Source organism: Phalangium opilio, unplaced genomic scaffold (genome assembly GCF_054372755.1).
Source record: "Phalangium opilio isolate 3A_F unplaced genomic scaffold, DU_Popi_V2 ptg000042l_1, whole genome shotgun sequence".
Lineage (NCBI taxonomy): Eukaryota > Metazoa > Arthropoda > Arachnida > Opiliones > Phalangiidae > Phalangium > Phalangium opilio.
The window spans coordinates 6035962-6053552 of NW_028324166.1; the positions used below are offsets into that span (position 1 = coordinate 6035962).

Here is a 17591-nt window from a genome sequence, read left to right on the forward strand (position 1 = left end):
AGACCCATATAAAGTATGGTTTTATTGAATTTTAAATGTGTAAAAAAACATTGTAAATAAAAATAACACAATGCAGATACTTCGTAAGAGTGGACCGGTCTTATTCTAGACCCATAACGTTTTAGCTTTATTATCAATCCCTAATTAAGCATAGTTTTATAGAATTTGAAAGCTATACTAAATGTAAGTTTGTGGGCCCAAAAGCATGGAAAGTATAAACGTTTCGAGTCTCTTAAATATCCTGAACAACGCCGGGTTGGTTACCTAGTGGATGAAAAAGGAACGAATTCACGAATTTCAAATCAGATGTACAACACCACCTAGAGATAGCCGCCTCTCGTACATCGTACAAATCGAAACACTAAACACTTCATTAGGAAGGAGAAATGGTGGAATAGTTTCGATCGACAACTTTGCAAAGCTACGACGCATGCATTAGTGAAAGCGGGCGCCTGCTTAAATTCCAGGGAGTTATTTTAAGTCCCCATATAAATAAAATCTCTAAAGTTAGGTAGAAAATAACGATCCACTGACTATAGTGGGGTTTAAAACGAAATTTAGCATTGCAACCATTTAAAGCCCTTCGTTTGGTTTCAGTTATAGTATCAGTATTTTTAGACATTTCATTTTCTAGTTTGAACCTCCCCGTGGATGATGCTGTTTTAGTTAAGTTATGGTTAGTTAACGCAGGAAGACTCTAAGAGGGAGAATCTAAAAGTATTGAGGTAAGGTTTAGTACGCCTAGGGTAGTATAGAGCAGATCGACAATAGACCATTTCGGAAATTAGATACAGAAAATAGAAAACACACAGGTTCAAGGTCTCCAATACACCCTTTCGACGAGTCTAAGAGGGAAAGGCGCGGGGGTAAAACTCTTCCTTCCATCTCGCTTTTTAGCGCCTGCGCTGTAGGCGTTTTGGATCTGAGAGTGCGCAAACAAGGCACTGGAGCAACCCCCTTGTATCTCCTGATACTAAGGGTTGCCTAACCCCTTTGCCCGTCGCAAGGGTGTATGGGGTATTCTACAAGGCGCTCCGTAAGTCTGTTAGCCTCCCACGTGTAGTGAACTCGGGCTCCGTCTTACGTTGATTCTTGGCACGAAGTAGGATACCAAAAGGGTGTGTTGGCTTTTCTATAAGGGAATTTCGAAATGGTCCATTCTTTTAAAAGGCTTGAAATGTATAAAGTTAAATAAAGTATCAATCAATGTTAAAATATTTATATGAGACTAGAGCTCAAGACAGTAAAAATTATTAGATAGGGCTAGGGTTAAATCGAGGGACCAGCCAATCGGTGCACGCAGCTGTTATCTTTGATTTCGTGTAATCTTCAAAAGCCCTGCCCTTAACAGAGCTAAACTGACAATCGGTGTATAAGGGGCTCTGATAGTGATAGCGCCTCGGGTTCAATAAGATTAAGGCATGGAATAATCAAATGAAAATTTACTTTACTCGATAAGACTGTACATCATTAATGAAACGAATTGGAAGTACAAGCGTCGTGAAGACTATTTTGTAAGTCTTGCGGCTGTTAAAGGAATTCATAAACAAATCAACTTTTTTCTTAGTGTTACGGTTCTATAACTTCGAAGGGAGTATCTAAGCATACTTTCGAAAATTATATTTTAGAGATTGGGCTCTACAATGTTAAGGGGATAAAATTAATATGGGACTACACGGATCTCTAAAGTTAAAGGGAGTATCAAACAAATTAATTTTAGTATAATAGACCGTATATACACGGATTATATAATTTCTCTTTCATTACAGAGCCAACTATCAGTAGAAATATACTTTGATAAAAATAGTAAAGATAGTTTAGAATTTGATGGACTGTTCTTAACACTACGATATGGTTCAGTGAAAGAAGTGAAAGTCAGTCAGGCAAATAGCAGCACCCCTTACTAGAGAAAATGACTCTTAATGCATTTCGCCTCTTTTAGTAAAAGACAGATATCCCAGAGGTGGAAAGGTATTTTTCTGGATCATTTAACAAGAATGTTTTCTCGCTGGCTTTCGTGGACGACATCATTTATTACGCTTTTCCTTACGTGCAATAAGCGTAATTGGCAAATTAATTCAATTCTTTCTTGAATAAAGAACGCAACTGAAGCACGAGTCGATAGTTCTAAGCCGTCTTCATATTTTAACATCGGTTATCGAAAATATTATTGTACTCATTTATTAAATACTAGAAATAAAGTCGCCCTGTGTTGATCGTCAGCCCGTCGGGACATTTTTATTAATTTTCGGGCCGTAATTTTAAAACATGGCAGCAAATCGAACGCCAAATGCCTTAAAGTCCAGTCCGTCTAAAAGATATTGGGAACCAGTGTACAGACTAATAGGGTTGAAAAAAGCTTTATTTTTTACATATCTGGGTACCATTTTTCAGTGGATACTAATTGGAAACATATTTCTTAGTGCTTTATAAACAATAATAATAATATAATAATAATACTTTAAAAAAATATATAAAAATTAGAGAATCTGAATCTTTTGTGGCAATACTTCAACATGGGTGGGTCTCAAGCGGTAGGGTTAAGAAGTGCGCGGCGATCGGCTAGGGTTACGAGAAACGTCTAGCCTCCCAATGGTAGGGCTTCCACCAAAGGTTCACACAATTGCGCTACTTAAATCCCCTAAATTTCCAAATATTCTTAAATATGCATACGCTAGAATTCAAAATTTCAAATGGCTATGTTTAAAATTATTTTAGGAATAACGTTTCTCAAAACGACTTAAGTAGAATTAAGGTAAATTGCTGTCGATTAGAATAATAATTATCAATTATATTTATTAAATTATTAAAGAAACACCGATTAAAGAGATCGATAGCCCTGGTCTCAACACGGAGAGGTTTATTTAGGTTTCCCAACTTGTTTATATTTTCTTTAACTAATAATGAGATCGTTGCGGATTACGCGTAGCGAAACAGCCGAGAAATATTTCAAAATATGTTTAGATTTCGTCAATAATTAAAATGTGGTTTTAAGAACTGTAGATTATAATGAAAAACAGGTTATTTTATCCCTTTAATAAAGTAATCTATTTATTCTACATTCATATTGAAATAATTAGCTATTTTGGCTTTTGGTATTCAATACACCCTTGCCATTGTTTCCTTCTCCGTTATGTGATACGTTAACGTTTCTAAACTCAATTTAAATGAAGGCTCCCATTCATTTCAGATTAGGCCTAGGAAATCTTGAGAAGGATAATTTTTATATAAATGTTACTGTTTTTTATTTTTAAAATAAATACATTACTTGTTATCAATGACGGCATATCATCACAAGATTATTATACAGTCTTTCCTATCAATACTAAAGGGCAATGTATCGTCGAGAAAATATGCAGTTCATCAGAGCTTACGTAGGATTTTAACGCGTAGTATTTCGTTATTCAGCTCCAATGTAGACGAACTTGTCCTGAAATACATTTGTGATTTGCTAGCGAACTTCGATCAAGGTCTTTTAATGTAGGGTTTGATGGTTTTACGCCCTCAACGTTCGCGTTTATTGGAAAACCGAAGTATTAGTTAGAAGCTCGATAACGTCACAGCTGCATGCTAGTTTGTTAAACCAAAATCACTCAAATCTATTTGAGCAAAGGTTTTAGTATTATTATTATTATTCATCTTCAAATGGATTCATTTATTCTGGATAACTTTTGCGAATCTAAATTTTGGGTATGTTATATGTTGTTTATTTACTTGACTAGGACTCTCTTTATGGTATTTGATAGCTCAAAAATAAGGTTCAAAATTTCACGTTCGCATTTAATTATGGAGTGTGCGCATTATTCTAAACAGGACGCCAATTTGACATGGTACACGGATGATCCGGACTTCACTCTGTGTTTGCAAAAGACCATCCTGGTCTGGGTGCCATGCGCGATTCTCTGGTTGTTCATCCCATTGGAAGTAGCGCTGATCGTTAAGTCGCCACGGCGAAGCTTTCGTTTTTCTCAACTTTCGATTACGAAAAGTGTAAGTCTTTTTACACCTAATGAGCACGGAGCATCATTGCTCTTGAAATTTGCATTGTACTGCGCATCTGCCGTAGCAGTATGTGCGCTTTCTTAATTGCCCTTTAATACTTAAAATGTAAATTGCTTTGTGTTTTCAGCTCTTAGTTTTGTTACTGGTCGCAATTAGCGTCTTAAAATTTGGTAAACAAATATACTACAGCGATTTTCAAGTCGTTGACAATTTGGCGGTCGTCCTTCAATTTGGAACTTACGTAAGACAATTTAAATAAATCCATAACCTTTTGCTGAATTAAATTTAACTGGCGTGTTGCAGATCTTGGCGTTATTCCTCATAATTTACGGCAGAGGGGGTGGCGTGGTGTTGTCTGGAATCCTGACAATGTTTTGGATCCTCTTAACATTAACGCAAACTATCACACTGAGATCCACCATCATGAAATACTATTTACAAGTAAGGGAAGGTTTTCTATCCATTTTATAATAATGTTACGGTAAAATAAAAACGTTAAATATTTCAGAGCGACAAAGATGACTACTTCGGGTTGGTAATTGAGTCCTTAATTTACCCATTAGTAGTAGTTACCCTCGTATTACACACACTGAGTGACACCTCTCCACACAACGAGAAATACAAGTACGCCATCGAAGTCAAAATGGTAAAACTCCATACATTTTTATTATAAGTTCGACACTGGTTACAAGGATCTCTAACTCTTTTTCACTTCTCGCTTACCGTTCTTGAATTAGCTCTCAGCATGGATATGAATACTAACGTAATATGGATAGCGAACTAGGCGAAAAAGCCGGCCACCAACAATGAGTTACACCATCATAATACGTCAGTATTTATACATATCCATGCTCTCAGTAAGGTTTAAGTGTCATGCTTATGGGCAGGAATACATACATTGTGGTCCCATATATCCCTTGTTAATTTCTACGCGGATTTTGTGGGCTGGGCTGGATTACTATCCATCACGCCTCATAATTCTGACGTCTTTCTAACTGTGATTTCATTGGTTTTGGAAAAACGCGTGGTCAGGCGAGGGGCTCAAGGTTGAAGTGCAGGGATATAGATTGCTCGCGGGGTAAAATTTATCACGACTGAAGACGAATCGAAATAGAATAGCTCTTCCCGCCTAGATCCGATTAGAAAATGGCTACACAATGATTCATATAAGCTGTATGTATTCCTGCTATAGAATATACAAACTTGATTTTTCTATTAAAATTACTTAATTTTTATGATTGTTTTAAAACATTAAGAAATCAAGGGAAGATGATGCATCGTTTTGTTCACGCATGGTTCATTCATGGATTACAAGGTAAATCTGTTCCTGTTCTTATAAATTCTCCTCACTTGAAGAAGTTATTACAGCGCAGTTCATAGTATTTTAACGAATTGTAGCGCTCTGTGGAAAGGATGGAAGAAAAACTTGGAGCCATCGGATGTGTACGACTTGAATGACGCGGAGCGAGCGCTGACTGTCTCGCGCATTTTCGAAAAACACTGGAAACCCCAAGATGAGACCAAAAGTGACGGGGATGAAATGGAAATGAAAAGCTTTTCGGATGAACGAAACAGACCCGAAAATCAAAGCAAATCCATCGCTTGGCCCTTGTTGAGGACAGTTCGATCTTGTTTGATAGCTGGAGTGGCCTTACAAGTTCTGTCCGACGTAGTGTCTATTGGTCCTGCCCTTTTAACAGGGTAAACAATTTAAATTTTTGAGCCATATACTAAACGCCACATAATCATAAGAGATGGTAAATCAAGAATATAAAATTAAATTCAAATAAAAAGAATCAGATTGTACTTTGCTGCTGTCAGTTGGTTCTTTGCTCGTACTGAAGCATAGAGAAGGGTCCAATCACATGAGCAATAACATCTTCTGTTTCTGGGGGGTCAGCTATGTGAATGTTTTCATTCCTTTCAATATTCTTTAAAACTAATTCTAGCAGAGTTTGAAATTGCAATTGGTGGCCACGCTGCAATGAATTAAGTAAACTTTGGAACCGAGTTAACCAGTTTATTGGATTACGTTTTCAGTTCCATTATTGAATACTCGGCGAGCGAAGATCCTTTATGGAAGGGCATTTTCTACGCTTGTCTTTACGGTTTGGCCGGTCTCTGGCAATCTTTGTTACAAGAAGGCAGCGCCATTTTTCACACCAAATTAGGAGTGAGACTCAAATCCGCCACCATGCACGTTCTGTACAAAAAAGTGAGTTAGTGTTAACTTAATACTTAGATGCTCGTTCATTAATTAGATTCGTCCAAGCAGACATTTCGCTTGACGAGCAGCGATCGACGTGACCTGACAATGGGCGAAATACTGAACACGATGTACGTCGACACGAACAGATTCCAAATTCTGTCACCACAACTGGGACTCTTGTGGTCGGTTCCGGTGCAATTAGTACTGTGCTTCGCCTTCATGTATCGAGAACTGGGCTATTCAGCCTTTGCTGGAATCGTGCCTATTGTCGTTCTTCTTCCACTGAACTATCTCAGCACCAAGAAATGCAAAGAATTGCAGGTAAATTTTATCCAACTAAAACGCCACTTGACCGTAATTGGTAGCATACGCGTATATAGTAATAACAGGAACGAATGTAAGGGGGCTGGAATGGCTAAGGTCAAAACATAATAGGCGTGAAATGATCTTGGAAACATCTGGCGTGGCTTATTTTATGTTAGCGACGTCATAGACTGACGAAATATGATTATTACCCTCTTAGATATTTTCATTGGCTGCCAAAAAAGTGAGAATTCTTCTGCTAACTCCGCTCGGTCCCTAGTTTGAAACGACTAGACATTTACCGCCTTCAGGAGATGGCTAAGCAGACGACGGGGGAGGAGCTACACTTTTCAAATGTTTCCACCATGAAGGGAACACTGGGAGCCCCTTTAGCCATTCCAACCCCCCCCCCTCCATACATTCCTGGTAATAACAATATTATTGTCACGTGGTTTACTGTTTCTCTATACAGTTACTACTTCTTAAACTCTCTTTAATTCAAAATGCAAGCGCGGATGGTATAGTGGTAGTGCATGGGTATAACCTCAGACCACTAATATAGGGACAGTCATCTTAATAGGAGGCTAGGCTAGAATAGAGCAACGCCTAATTGCAGCGCCGCGGTGGCGACTTTGGAATATTTCGAACTCTAACAGATGCACGTACCTCTAAACAGTAGTAAACACGGTTGTGTAGGCTGTGATTTAGGTCAGGTCTTTCCTCAATGAGCTCAAACTAATACGAGCCTCAAGGATGAACATTAGGATGAAATTAAGCGAAGGAGGATTATAATTAAATAATTATATTAAAGTGAGTTAAAAGTTATTATTATTTTCAAATTTACGTAGATGTTAACGAGTAATAAACATATTATGAAAGATTCATGGTGTGATATAGAGATATATAGTTAAGCCTTGGCTAAAATTACATAGAATGGTCACATGACACAGGGTACGATAATTTCACGCTTTCGACGCGAGGTGGCGGTTGCTACGCGTTGCCAAATGTAAACTGTCGATTACCATTGAGTTTACTGTCCCTATATTAGTGGTCTGAGGTATAACCGCAAAGACCAGAACGTACGCCGCAAATTTTTATCTCTCCGAGTGACGATAACGTCACGAAGAGTTAGTGCACTGAACATGTCTGTGTGTCTGTCACCGCGTTCGCAGTTGGCAAATCGGTGCAACCGTGTGCGCAATATCCGCATCGCGTTCGCAGTTCACGGAAAGCAATATTGACTTCTACTCCATTAAGATGTACGCGGCGATCAGCTAGGGCCTACCAATGGCAGGGCTTCCACCAAAGGTTCACGCTATTGCGGCCTTTCTTATTATTTACTGTGAATCGATCGCTTTATACACCTTAAATTTACGAAAAAGGTGTGCGCTAGAAGTCAAACGTCAACAATAGCTAAGTTTAAAATTATTTTAGGAATAACGTCTCTTAAAACGACTTAAATAGAGTTAAGGTAAATTACTGACGATTAAAATAATTAATATCAATTATATTTATTTAATTATTTAAGAAAAACCTCTTAATTGGGTAGCTAGCCCTCGTCTCGACTAGGAAAAGTTTATTTTGGTTTCCCAACTTGTTTTGTAAAAACCTAATTTCTTGGAACTCGCGTGTAAAGCTTTGTCCACATTGAACTCGCGTTCGCGTGTTCGCGCCTTCGTCTATTCGCATCTTCGCAACAGATCACGAAAAAAATTTGCACTTCTGTTCTGATACACGCAAAAAATTTGCTTTTCCCATTCTAAGAGCCAATAAAGTTTGAGCAATCATTGCGCCATCTGCCCTTCTCCATCGACGTTGTCCAAAGAAAAGAACGAAACTAATCGGCCCTGCCTTCCTCTCGTCTGTGATTGGTGCTTTTCTCGCGAAGGCGCGAAATTCTTGGCCTAGTTGCAAGAAATTTGTATCTTCGCGAGTTGAGGACGCAAAGTAGCGAAAACCCAATGTGGACAGTAACGCGATCTTTCAAACAAGCAAAGCGAAGATGCAAACTCGCAAAATGTGTCAGTCTGGACAGGCCTTTCACTATGACATGCGATTATTAACTATTAATACAGTATCACGACTGGCGGAGTTTCTGTGAACTGTTTCTTTAAATATCTCGTTAATAGGTTGAGCTGATGAAGTTGAAGGACAGCAGAATGAAAATGATGAGCGAAATCTTGAACGGAATCCGAGTCTTGAAGTTATACGCCTGGGAGAGATCATTCCAGAGAATCGTTCTTGAAATCAGGAAGAAAGAAATTGCACTCATGATGAAACAAGCCCTCTATTATGGAATAAATATGTTTATAACTGCTCTCATGCCGGTTTTGGTACAAACGAACAAATTTACAAGAAGTGGATTATTATTATCATTGATGGGGGCATGGAAGTGTAGAGATTTCAGCTCCTTATCAGTTTCTTCTCCAAGCGTTCTCATTCGACTCAAAAAGGCAGAGGTCCCTGAAATCTCTACGCTTTAGCTAGGTTCAAGAAAGGCAATAACGCCACCTTTTAGCACAGGTTGAAATTGGATTTTACCTCTGAGTGACGTATGTCAAGGAGAGGCTCTATTTTGACGTGTTGTTACTTCCAAGCGGACCGTGTACAAGACATATAGTTATTGGTTTAAAAAATTGGGTCTTCTTTACTGATATTTTCTCTGTGTTTTGAAGAATTCTTTAATAATTTATTAACTTTAATTTCTGCAATTGCTTATCAATAAAGATCAATAATTGTGCATATAGGTAAATAACATTATAGGTAGTCTTCTCGACTCGGAGAGGTAAAATTTGGTTTTTCCCAACTTGTTGTTAAACTATTTATCTTCAGTTTTTCTCCATATTGATCTTAAGTTCCTATACAGGTATTGTTTCTAAATTTTCAGATTACTTCACCGTGTTTCGCCATGTACGTATTAATTGACGACGATAACGTTCTGACCTCGAGGAAAGCTTTCGTCTCCTTTCAGTTGGTACGATTATTAGCGACGTCAATGCTTACGTTTCCGGATTTAGTAAATACCCTAGTTTTGGTAAGAACGACCGGTGTCAGGGAAGGTCAAAATATAAATCTAATATTTGCTTCTACTAAATATCACAACTGTTTACCGGTAATGAGAGATTTGAAGGTTTCGGGATATTTTAAAATTAAATTATTTTCCGTACATAATTTTGAATATTATCAAACGTATATACGATATAACAAAACCTTTGGTTTTTCCACCTTTGTCTGTAGTCGCCACCTTATTGTCGTAGCAGTCAATGCAAATTGAGTTCTCATCGAATGACAGACAGTTTTAGCAGCGTCATTAAAAAAATGGACTTAGTTTACCTATGTTAAACTACTGGGCGTACTTTTCTTGATCATTTCATTGGGTAGAGTTTGCGAGTGACGGCGTACTCTACGCACAATTTATTCTCTTACGTGAAAGGATTGTTTAGGGTATATATCTTTTATAAAAGCTCGTAACTCTCATATGTAGGAAACGCAATGAATAACTTCTATTTAAAAACAAACCAACTCTAAAAAAATAAAAATAATAATTATAAAAATTAAAATCGGAGACTAATAGATTTAAAACATTATTTTTCCGCTCGGTATTTGTACCATAATTCAGCGAAGTATATTACCGTGTATGTTTGAAATACTAGAATCCGCATATCAGTCGAATTTCATCTACCAATACTGTAAAAGAAAGTTTCGAAATTATATTTGTCGTCAATAAAAAATTATTTCACGTTTTATTACAAAATTTTTCCAAAAAAGACGTATTGTTTTTTTTTTATAAACGAATCTTAGAGGATTGTTACGTTGACCCTCCATTTAGTAAAATCATATCAAAATGACGCAAATTCACTAAGTTATTCTTTACAGACACGTGTCTCGATAAGACGAATTGCAAACTTGCTGAGTCGCGAGGAAACCAAGCATTCCGTGGAGAAGATGGTTAGCGATGGCCCACTAGGTATGTTAATTTATTTGGCAAAGCCTACTTTAAATATCTTATTTGTAATATAAGAAAACGTGAAGAAAATCAATGTGTCGTTCCTAAAGTGAAACGCCTGAAGTCCCTTTTAGATTGTTCGAGTATTTTTGAACTCGCAATTGGTCAATTTAGACCAACGTTAACATCAAACTATTTTTTTAGCAATTGAGATTAAAAATGGAACGTTTCATTGGAACGTGGAAGATCCGGCAGCGGCGTCTCTTCAGGACATAAACTTGAAAGTGTCCCGCGGCTCGTTGGTGGCCGTGGTGGGTCCGGTGGGTTGTGGCAAGTCTTCTCTCTTGTCCGCTCTGGTGTCCGAGATGCAGAAGGTGGAGGGTGAGGTGAGAGTGGCCGGGAGAGTGGGATACGTCACTCAACAACCCTGGATACAGAACACCTCACTCAGAGAGAATATTCTTTTTGTCGACGACATGGACCGAGAAAGATACGACAACGTCATACGTGCATGCGCCCTACAACAGGACCTCAACCAGCTACCCGCTGACGACGATACGGAGATCGGAGAAAGAGTATGTAATATTATATCGTCTTCTTTACGTGAACTTCATTAGGTCTTTGGTGGAACATGGCCCCTTCCTTTACGACAGCACCTTGTATAAGAGGGTGGCCTAACTCTCTTGGATGGAAATTTTACGTCTCTGATTGACGATGACGTCAAGGAGAGGTATTACACTGGACGTTTCTGTGTGTCTGTCACTGCGTTTGCATTTGTGAAATCAGAGCAAACGTGTTCGCAATATCCGGATCGCGTTCGTAGTTCACCGATATTCGGAAAATTGTACTTCATAACGTTATATATCTTATTTAAGCACCACTCACACTATGCACTATGAAATCCTTTCAAATAAGGTCTGTTTCACGGGAAGATTTGAAAATAGACTGAAAATTATAATGCTCTGTCCTCGAAAAACCTAGCGTTGTGACGCGTTCTATAGATGATTACTTTCGTTTAGGGTTGTAAATTTTCCGGAAAAATAAAACGCGGAAAATTTTCCGGAAACTTTTCCGGAAAATTTTCCTCTTCGCGGAAAATTTTCCGCTAATCGGAAAAATATAAAACTAGCAATTATGTGAGCTTTGAGTCAATTATCTAACTTTTAAAGATTTAAAACATTCTCCAGTTATTTTGCCATCTTTAGTAGATTTATTAAAGTACCACCAAATATTAGTGGTTGATTTTCCCATAATTTGTGACTTTAAACAGGGTTAACAAACTTAATAACATTAACAACATAACACCTCGTTTCCCTTACAATGACGCAGACGATCACTATCCTTTATGCCTGATAATTTTAGTTTCACTTGGGTCTCTTAACGGTTAGGTCTCGACTCTCTAACGCCTTATACCGTCATAAGAGCAAACAGTAACCCTATGCATGCAAGCGATAGCAAATGAGTGAGCTTTTCCTATAGAGAATAGGGGTCACTAGACTCTGTGCCCTTGGACAATTTTTTACCCCTCCGAATTCACCTAAAACAAAATAATGAGTGTTTTGAAAAGAAAGGCAATTGAAAAATTTTAAAGTTTTAACCTTTTAATTGAAAAACCGGTAGCGGAAAAATACGGAAAATTTTCCGGAAAAATATAGCTCGGTCATTTTCCGGAAAATTTTCCGAGCGGAAAATTTTCCGCGGAAAATTTTCCGACTTACAACCCTACTTTCGTTCGTAATATAATCGTGTAAAAATCTTACATGACAGGGTATCAACTTGAGTGGTGGTCAGAAGCAAAGGGTCAACGTGGCCAGAGCAATTTATCGAAATGATGACGTTTACCTCTTTGATGACCCTTTGGGGGCGGTTGACTCGCACGTGGCCAAACATCTTTTCAACGAAGTCATCGGACCAAAGGGATTTCTTCGAAAGAAAGTAAATAATGCTACTCTTATATTTTTTATGGAGCGACATGTCGTTTTGTTTAAATCCCGGTAGTAGTTGAATATGTCCGGAAAGCATTCTGTTTCTTTACTGTGAAATAAATTTCCGCTGACGTCTAGTGTATATATATTTATCTAAGCTGAATAGATTTTGATTTAAATCCGACTCGAAAAGAAGTGACTAGCTAAAGCAAATAAACCCTAAAGAGTCTTTAGATTTTGGAAGCTGCTTCTGGTTGGTAATTCCTCGCTCGCTAGACAAATAGCAATTTAATCTCTTACAGACGAGAGTTTTGGTGACGCACAACTTGACCTTCATCCGAGAAGTGGACGAGATATTTTTCATGAACAACGGACGAATCATCGAGAGGGGAACCTATGACGAAATCATGAGTCGTCAGGGAATGGCCAGAGATTATTTCTGGCAACACATGAGTGACGAGAATAAAGAAAAACCGTCGTGAGTAGATTTGGAGTTATATCTACACTTTCAACGACCAGTGCGTAGCAGAATAGCGAAGAAGCTTTTAAGTCGTAGAAGTACAATATAAGTGAGCGAACATATTTAAATTGACCTTGAATTACACCTAAGACTGTTATTGGATCGCGTAGGCTAAAAAGTGAATGGCTTACTGCTTCTCTTAAGATACAGGCTCCATGTTGTATCTTACACGCTTCGTTAATTCAGAGTGAATTTATAATAGGGAGTGCAAACTGAGGAATATTATGTAGCTCAAAAATCACGTGATCAACAAAACTGGCCAGGTCTATTTCCGGTACTATTTTTTGTGACCCCTCCCTCAAGGGTGGGTCTAGAATGTTGCGGGAGGGTCTAGGGGAGATGGGCACTACCTTTTTAGGTAAAGGGAATTGTCTGACTTACAATAACTCCAAATGGCGCCAGTCTTACTAGAAATCGCAAACCCTTATTGGGTAATTGTACAACCAACAGTGATTAAGGGCAAACTTTAAAATTAGAGGAGAGTCATGTGACCGGAAATTTTCCTGGCCCGTTTTAGCGTCGCAGCCTACTTGTTTGAGCTACATTGTATTTAGCACTGTCAAGGGCAAGAGCTTCCACACCCTATTATAAATTCTCTCTAGTTAATTTAAGAGTTTTAGTAATACAATTTTTCTAGTACGTTAAATATCAAAGTTGAGAGATCTCATCTCGCAACCCTAGGAAAAGTCTCGGATGAAGATGAAGCTAAACTCATGACCAAAGAGACGCTCAAGAAAGGAAACGTATGTGCTCTTTAATATACATGGGAAGTTGGGCTTATTTCTTCTTGAGAACCAAAACTCGCTACACAAATATTTCCTCTTGATAATGTTATTACTCATTTGCAGGTATCCGTATCACAATACAAACAATATTTTAAAGCCTATGGTAAAACGTGGTGTGCGTTTATCGTAGTAACAACCACCAGTGGTGTAGTTCTTAATTTCGCGTCAATGTACTGGCTGTCTATATGGTGTGCGGACTCCAAGGAAGATTTTAAAGCGAACCCAATCTTAAAGGCAAGCCGCATAGCGGTCTTAGTCGTTCTTGGTTTAGGCCAAGCCTTTTTATCATTTCTGAATACAATCTTCAACGTCTTTCGCTGTCTACGAGCGGCAAACTGTCTACATGGGAAAATGCTCGACAGCGTATCTCGTTCTCCCATGTCCTTCTTCGATACGACCCCCGTTGGAAGGATACTCAATCGTTTCTCCCAAGATATCGACGCCCTCGACCAGCAATTACCCGCAATGTTAAAACTAACCTATTGGGGCTTAATATATTTAGTTGTTTACCCGTTAGGAACTGCAATATATTTACCATTATTCATTATTCCCTGCATTGTTGTTGTCGTTGGATACCTTCTACTTCAGGTAGGAACTCCATTTCAGTCTCCTATCATGGGTATTTCCTTCAATTGTTTATTGATGTGGTTAAACGCGGAATTCGTTTCGAGTGAGAGATAACCAATTTTGATCTTTAATAATTCGGGAGTTGAATGCAGGCTAGAGCTTGGAACTCTCCACTTGCTCCTTAAATTAAAATAACCGAACAAAATTTTGAAATTTTGAACCGCAGTGTTTTGGCACTAATATAATTTTTTGCAAAAAGTGAAGAAAGCATGCACGTCTTACCCACGGTGTGCTTTCGCCCACTTCTGGGGGATTTCCTTCTAAAACCGAAGATCGTTCCTTATCTTTGCAGCGTTTCTTGATGTCGAGCAATCGTCAATTCAAGCGAATAACAAGCTTGAGAAATTCATACTTGTTTTCGCACGTGGGAGCATCAGTGGCTGGCAGTACTGTTATCAGAGCGTGTGACGCCGAAGAGAGCTTCGAAGGACACTTCCTGAAACTGATCGACGAAAGCACTGCCGCTAACTACATGATGGACATGGCGCAAAGGTATTTCATTCACTAGACTTTGTAACTGCGTCATTAAAGCCTGGTTTCGATTTGGAGTGACAGCTTTTTCAACATCTACACTAAATTTTTAGCTCTGGGTTGAAATTCCGCTATGGAGGCAAAGCAAAGCGGGCTTTAGCTCTAAGTTGCAATTATTTCTCCAAGTCAATAAAATGTAATTTCTTTCCAGATGGCTTACACTACGTTACAATATCTTGGGAAATTGCCTGATGTTTTGCACCGCAATTTTCATAATTTTGAGCAAAGGGACTCTGTCAGCTGCTTTTGTAGGATTGATCTTGGCAAATGCCGATCGGGTAAGCGCTACCAATTAAAAAGAAGGGCGTAAATCAAAATCTCTGCTGCTTTTTCGTTAAACTCTTTATACTAGCGCTAAAGTACAAGGTTGCTAAAATGGGACGTTACGAAAAGGTCCAATAGTTACTGAACTAACAAAGAATATCTCTGGGTTAAAGGGGAAACCATTTTAATTCGCTTCGCTAAATCAATCTCCCATTCAAACCCCTGCATACAATTCTGGTTTTACACTGCAGTAAATTTAGCGTAGATGTAGTATAGATTATGCACACTTACGGCCGCTATTCCCGAATATTACATGCAGGGAAACAAACTTCCAGGGGCACGCCTCTATAGTGGATAATTTCAATCATGTCAGGAGACGCCGCTAGAGGCATGACCGAGTTGGCTAGCCTCTCAGATGCAGTGAGCTTGGGGTGCCTCTAGTGTTGTCTTGTGGCGACAGGGAAATTATCCTGTATGTAGGCGTGCCCCTGGAAGTTTGTTTCTCTGTAGGTAATATTCGTATTGGTCTATTGGGAGGCTAGACGTCTCTCGTAACTCTAGCCGATCGCCGCGTACATCTTAACCCTATCGATGTTAATGGAGTAGAAGTCAATGTTGCAGATTGGTGTCTATGTGGTATAGACTGAATACCAGGACATGCCTTTTATTGATTCGATTTTACTGAATGGTCGGTGATCGAACGCAGTCTGAACAGATTACAGATACCTCGAGTTTCCTTTGCACTTTTTATACTTTGAATAACATTCTTTTTACAAAGGTTTGTAACTCTAATAGAAGGGGAATCCCAAAGTTTAACGAACTAACGAAATCTAAAAGAAAGAAAAACCGTTATTATTAAATTACATTCTTTAATCTAATTGGTTAATAAGAATTTCTCCTGAATTTTGAAAAGAAAGTGCGCAGGCTTATCTGTAGGAACAATTATTACAGTTTAGGACTAGTTTTATATTTTGATCTCACAGCTTCTACAGGCGATCAAATTGTTTATCAATGGCATTACGGGTTTGGAATCAAATGTTGTCTCCGTAGAAAGAGTTGACGAATACTGTCGTTTGGAATCCGAGGCCGAGTGGGAGAAACCAGAATCTCAACCGCCTGCTGACTGGCCTCAACGAGGACAAATCATATTCCAGGACTACAGCACCAGATACCGAGAAGGATTGGATTTGGTCTTGAAGGATATAGATGTCAGGATTGAAGCCGGAGAGAAGGTGGGCGTGGTGGGGCGGACAGGCGCCGGAAAGTCATCGCTGACACTGGCGCTCTTCCGTCTCATCGAGGGGGTGCGCGGTCAGATCGTCATAGACGGAGTGGCAGTGGAGGGGTTGGGCTTGTCCGATTTGAGATCGCGGCTGACCATCATCCCCCAAGAGCCCGTCCTCTTCTCGGCCACGCTCAGACTCAACCTGGATCCCTTCGGTCAACAAGACGACCAGCAACTGTGGGCCGCCCTGGAACACTCGCACCTGAAATCCTTCGTGGCATCACTCGAGCAGGGACTGGATCACCCCGTCACCGAAGGAGGACAGAATCTAAGCGTCGGACAGCGTCAGTTGGTCTGCTTGGCTCGCGCCTTGTTGAGGAACACGAAGATCCTGATCTTGGACGAAGCGACGGCCTCGGTCGACCTGGACACCGACAATCTCATTCAAGAGACAATCAAGAAGGAATTCGCCAGCTCTACCATCATCACCGTTGCGCACAGAATAAACACCATCTTAGACTACGACAAGTTAGTTTACCCACATATATTTAATCGGCTTAAAATTGTGGTATAATTCGTCGTCATTAAACTCTTCATAGGGTGTTGGTTCTCGATCAGGGCCGAATTACGGAATTCGACTCTCCCCATGCCCTCTTGAAGAATGAGCAATCAATGTTCTTCGATTTAGCCAAGGATGCCAATATACTCTAGATCACCTTTATTTTAACCTTTGCAATCAATGTTTATACATTAGCAGTCTAACCATTAACCTTATTCTGCGTTGTAGCAACTGCAAATAGAAGTTACAGGAAGTGAGTCACTAGAGTGAATTAAAGCCTTTCTTCGTATGGTTTACGATGTACTAAAACGAAATCTTTATATCTTCCTCTAGCTTTTTCGTTACGTTCAACTTGTAATTTCCCTCCGATGAAAACACCTTTGCGTTTAGATACACTTATAGTTTCAATAGCTTTGTTTCTTGGTTATTAAAACTTAGAAATCTTGGCACCACAAAATGTAATCGAAACGTTCATGAAAAGAAAAATTAACTTTTAAAACAAACACGCGTGCGACGAACGTTTTGGTTTGGTGAGTGGTGACATCAAAGTTTGTCCTCTAAGTTTTGAAAAGGAACGCTAAAAAAGTATTTAAAATAAAGGCATACATATTATTTTGTCTCGAACTCTATTACGAGAATAATAAATAACTTTGTTGAAAAATCGACCAAACGCAGTGGTATTTAAATGGTATGTT

At 39.0% G+C, this 17591-nt stretch overlaps 1 protein-coding gene across 1 annotated transcript; it reads left to right on the plus strand.

The window, feature by feature from the left end:
* Positions 1-3424: 3424 nt before the first annotated feature.
* Positions 3425-17573, plus strand: LOC149678683 (ATP-binding cassette sub-family C member 1-like). The gene is made up of 22 exons (XM_089835922.1): positions 3425-3690; positions 3814-3990; positions 4130-4243; positions 4306-4443; positions 4511-4648; positions 5259-5317; positions 5401-5703; positions 6043-6217; positions 6278-6532; positions 8644-8847; positions 9402-9548; positions 10391-10481; positions 10665-11035; positions 12228-12395; positions 12688-12863; positions 13543-13648; positions 13754-14278; positions 14610-14809; positions 15000-15126; positions 16096-16865; positions 16937-17149; positions 17230-17573. The coding sequence occupies exons 1-21, from the start codon at positions 3646-3648 to the stop codon at positions 17046-17048; spliced, it is 4401 nt and encodes a 1466-aa protein (XP_089692048.1). The 5' UTR covers positions 3425-3645; the 3' UTR covers positions 17049-17149; positions 17230-17573.
* The last annotated feature ends 18 nt before the right edge of the window (positions 17574-17591 follow it).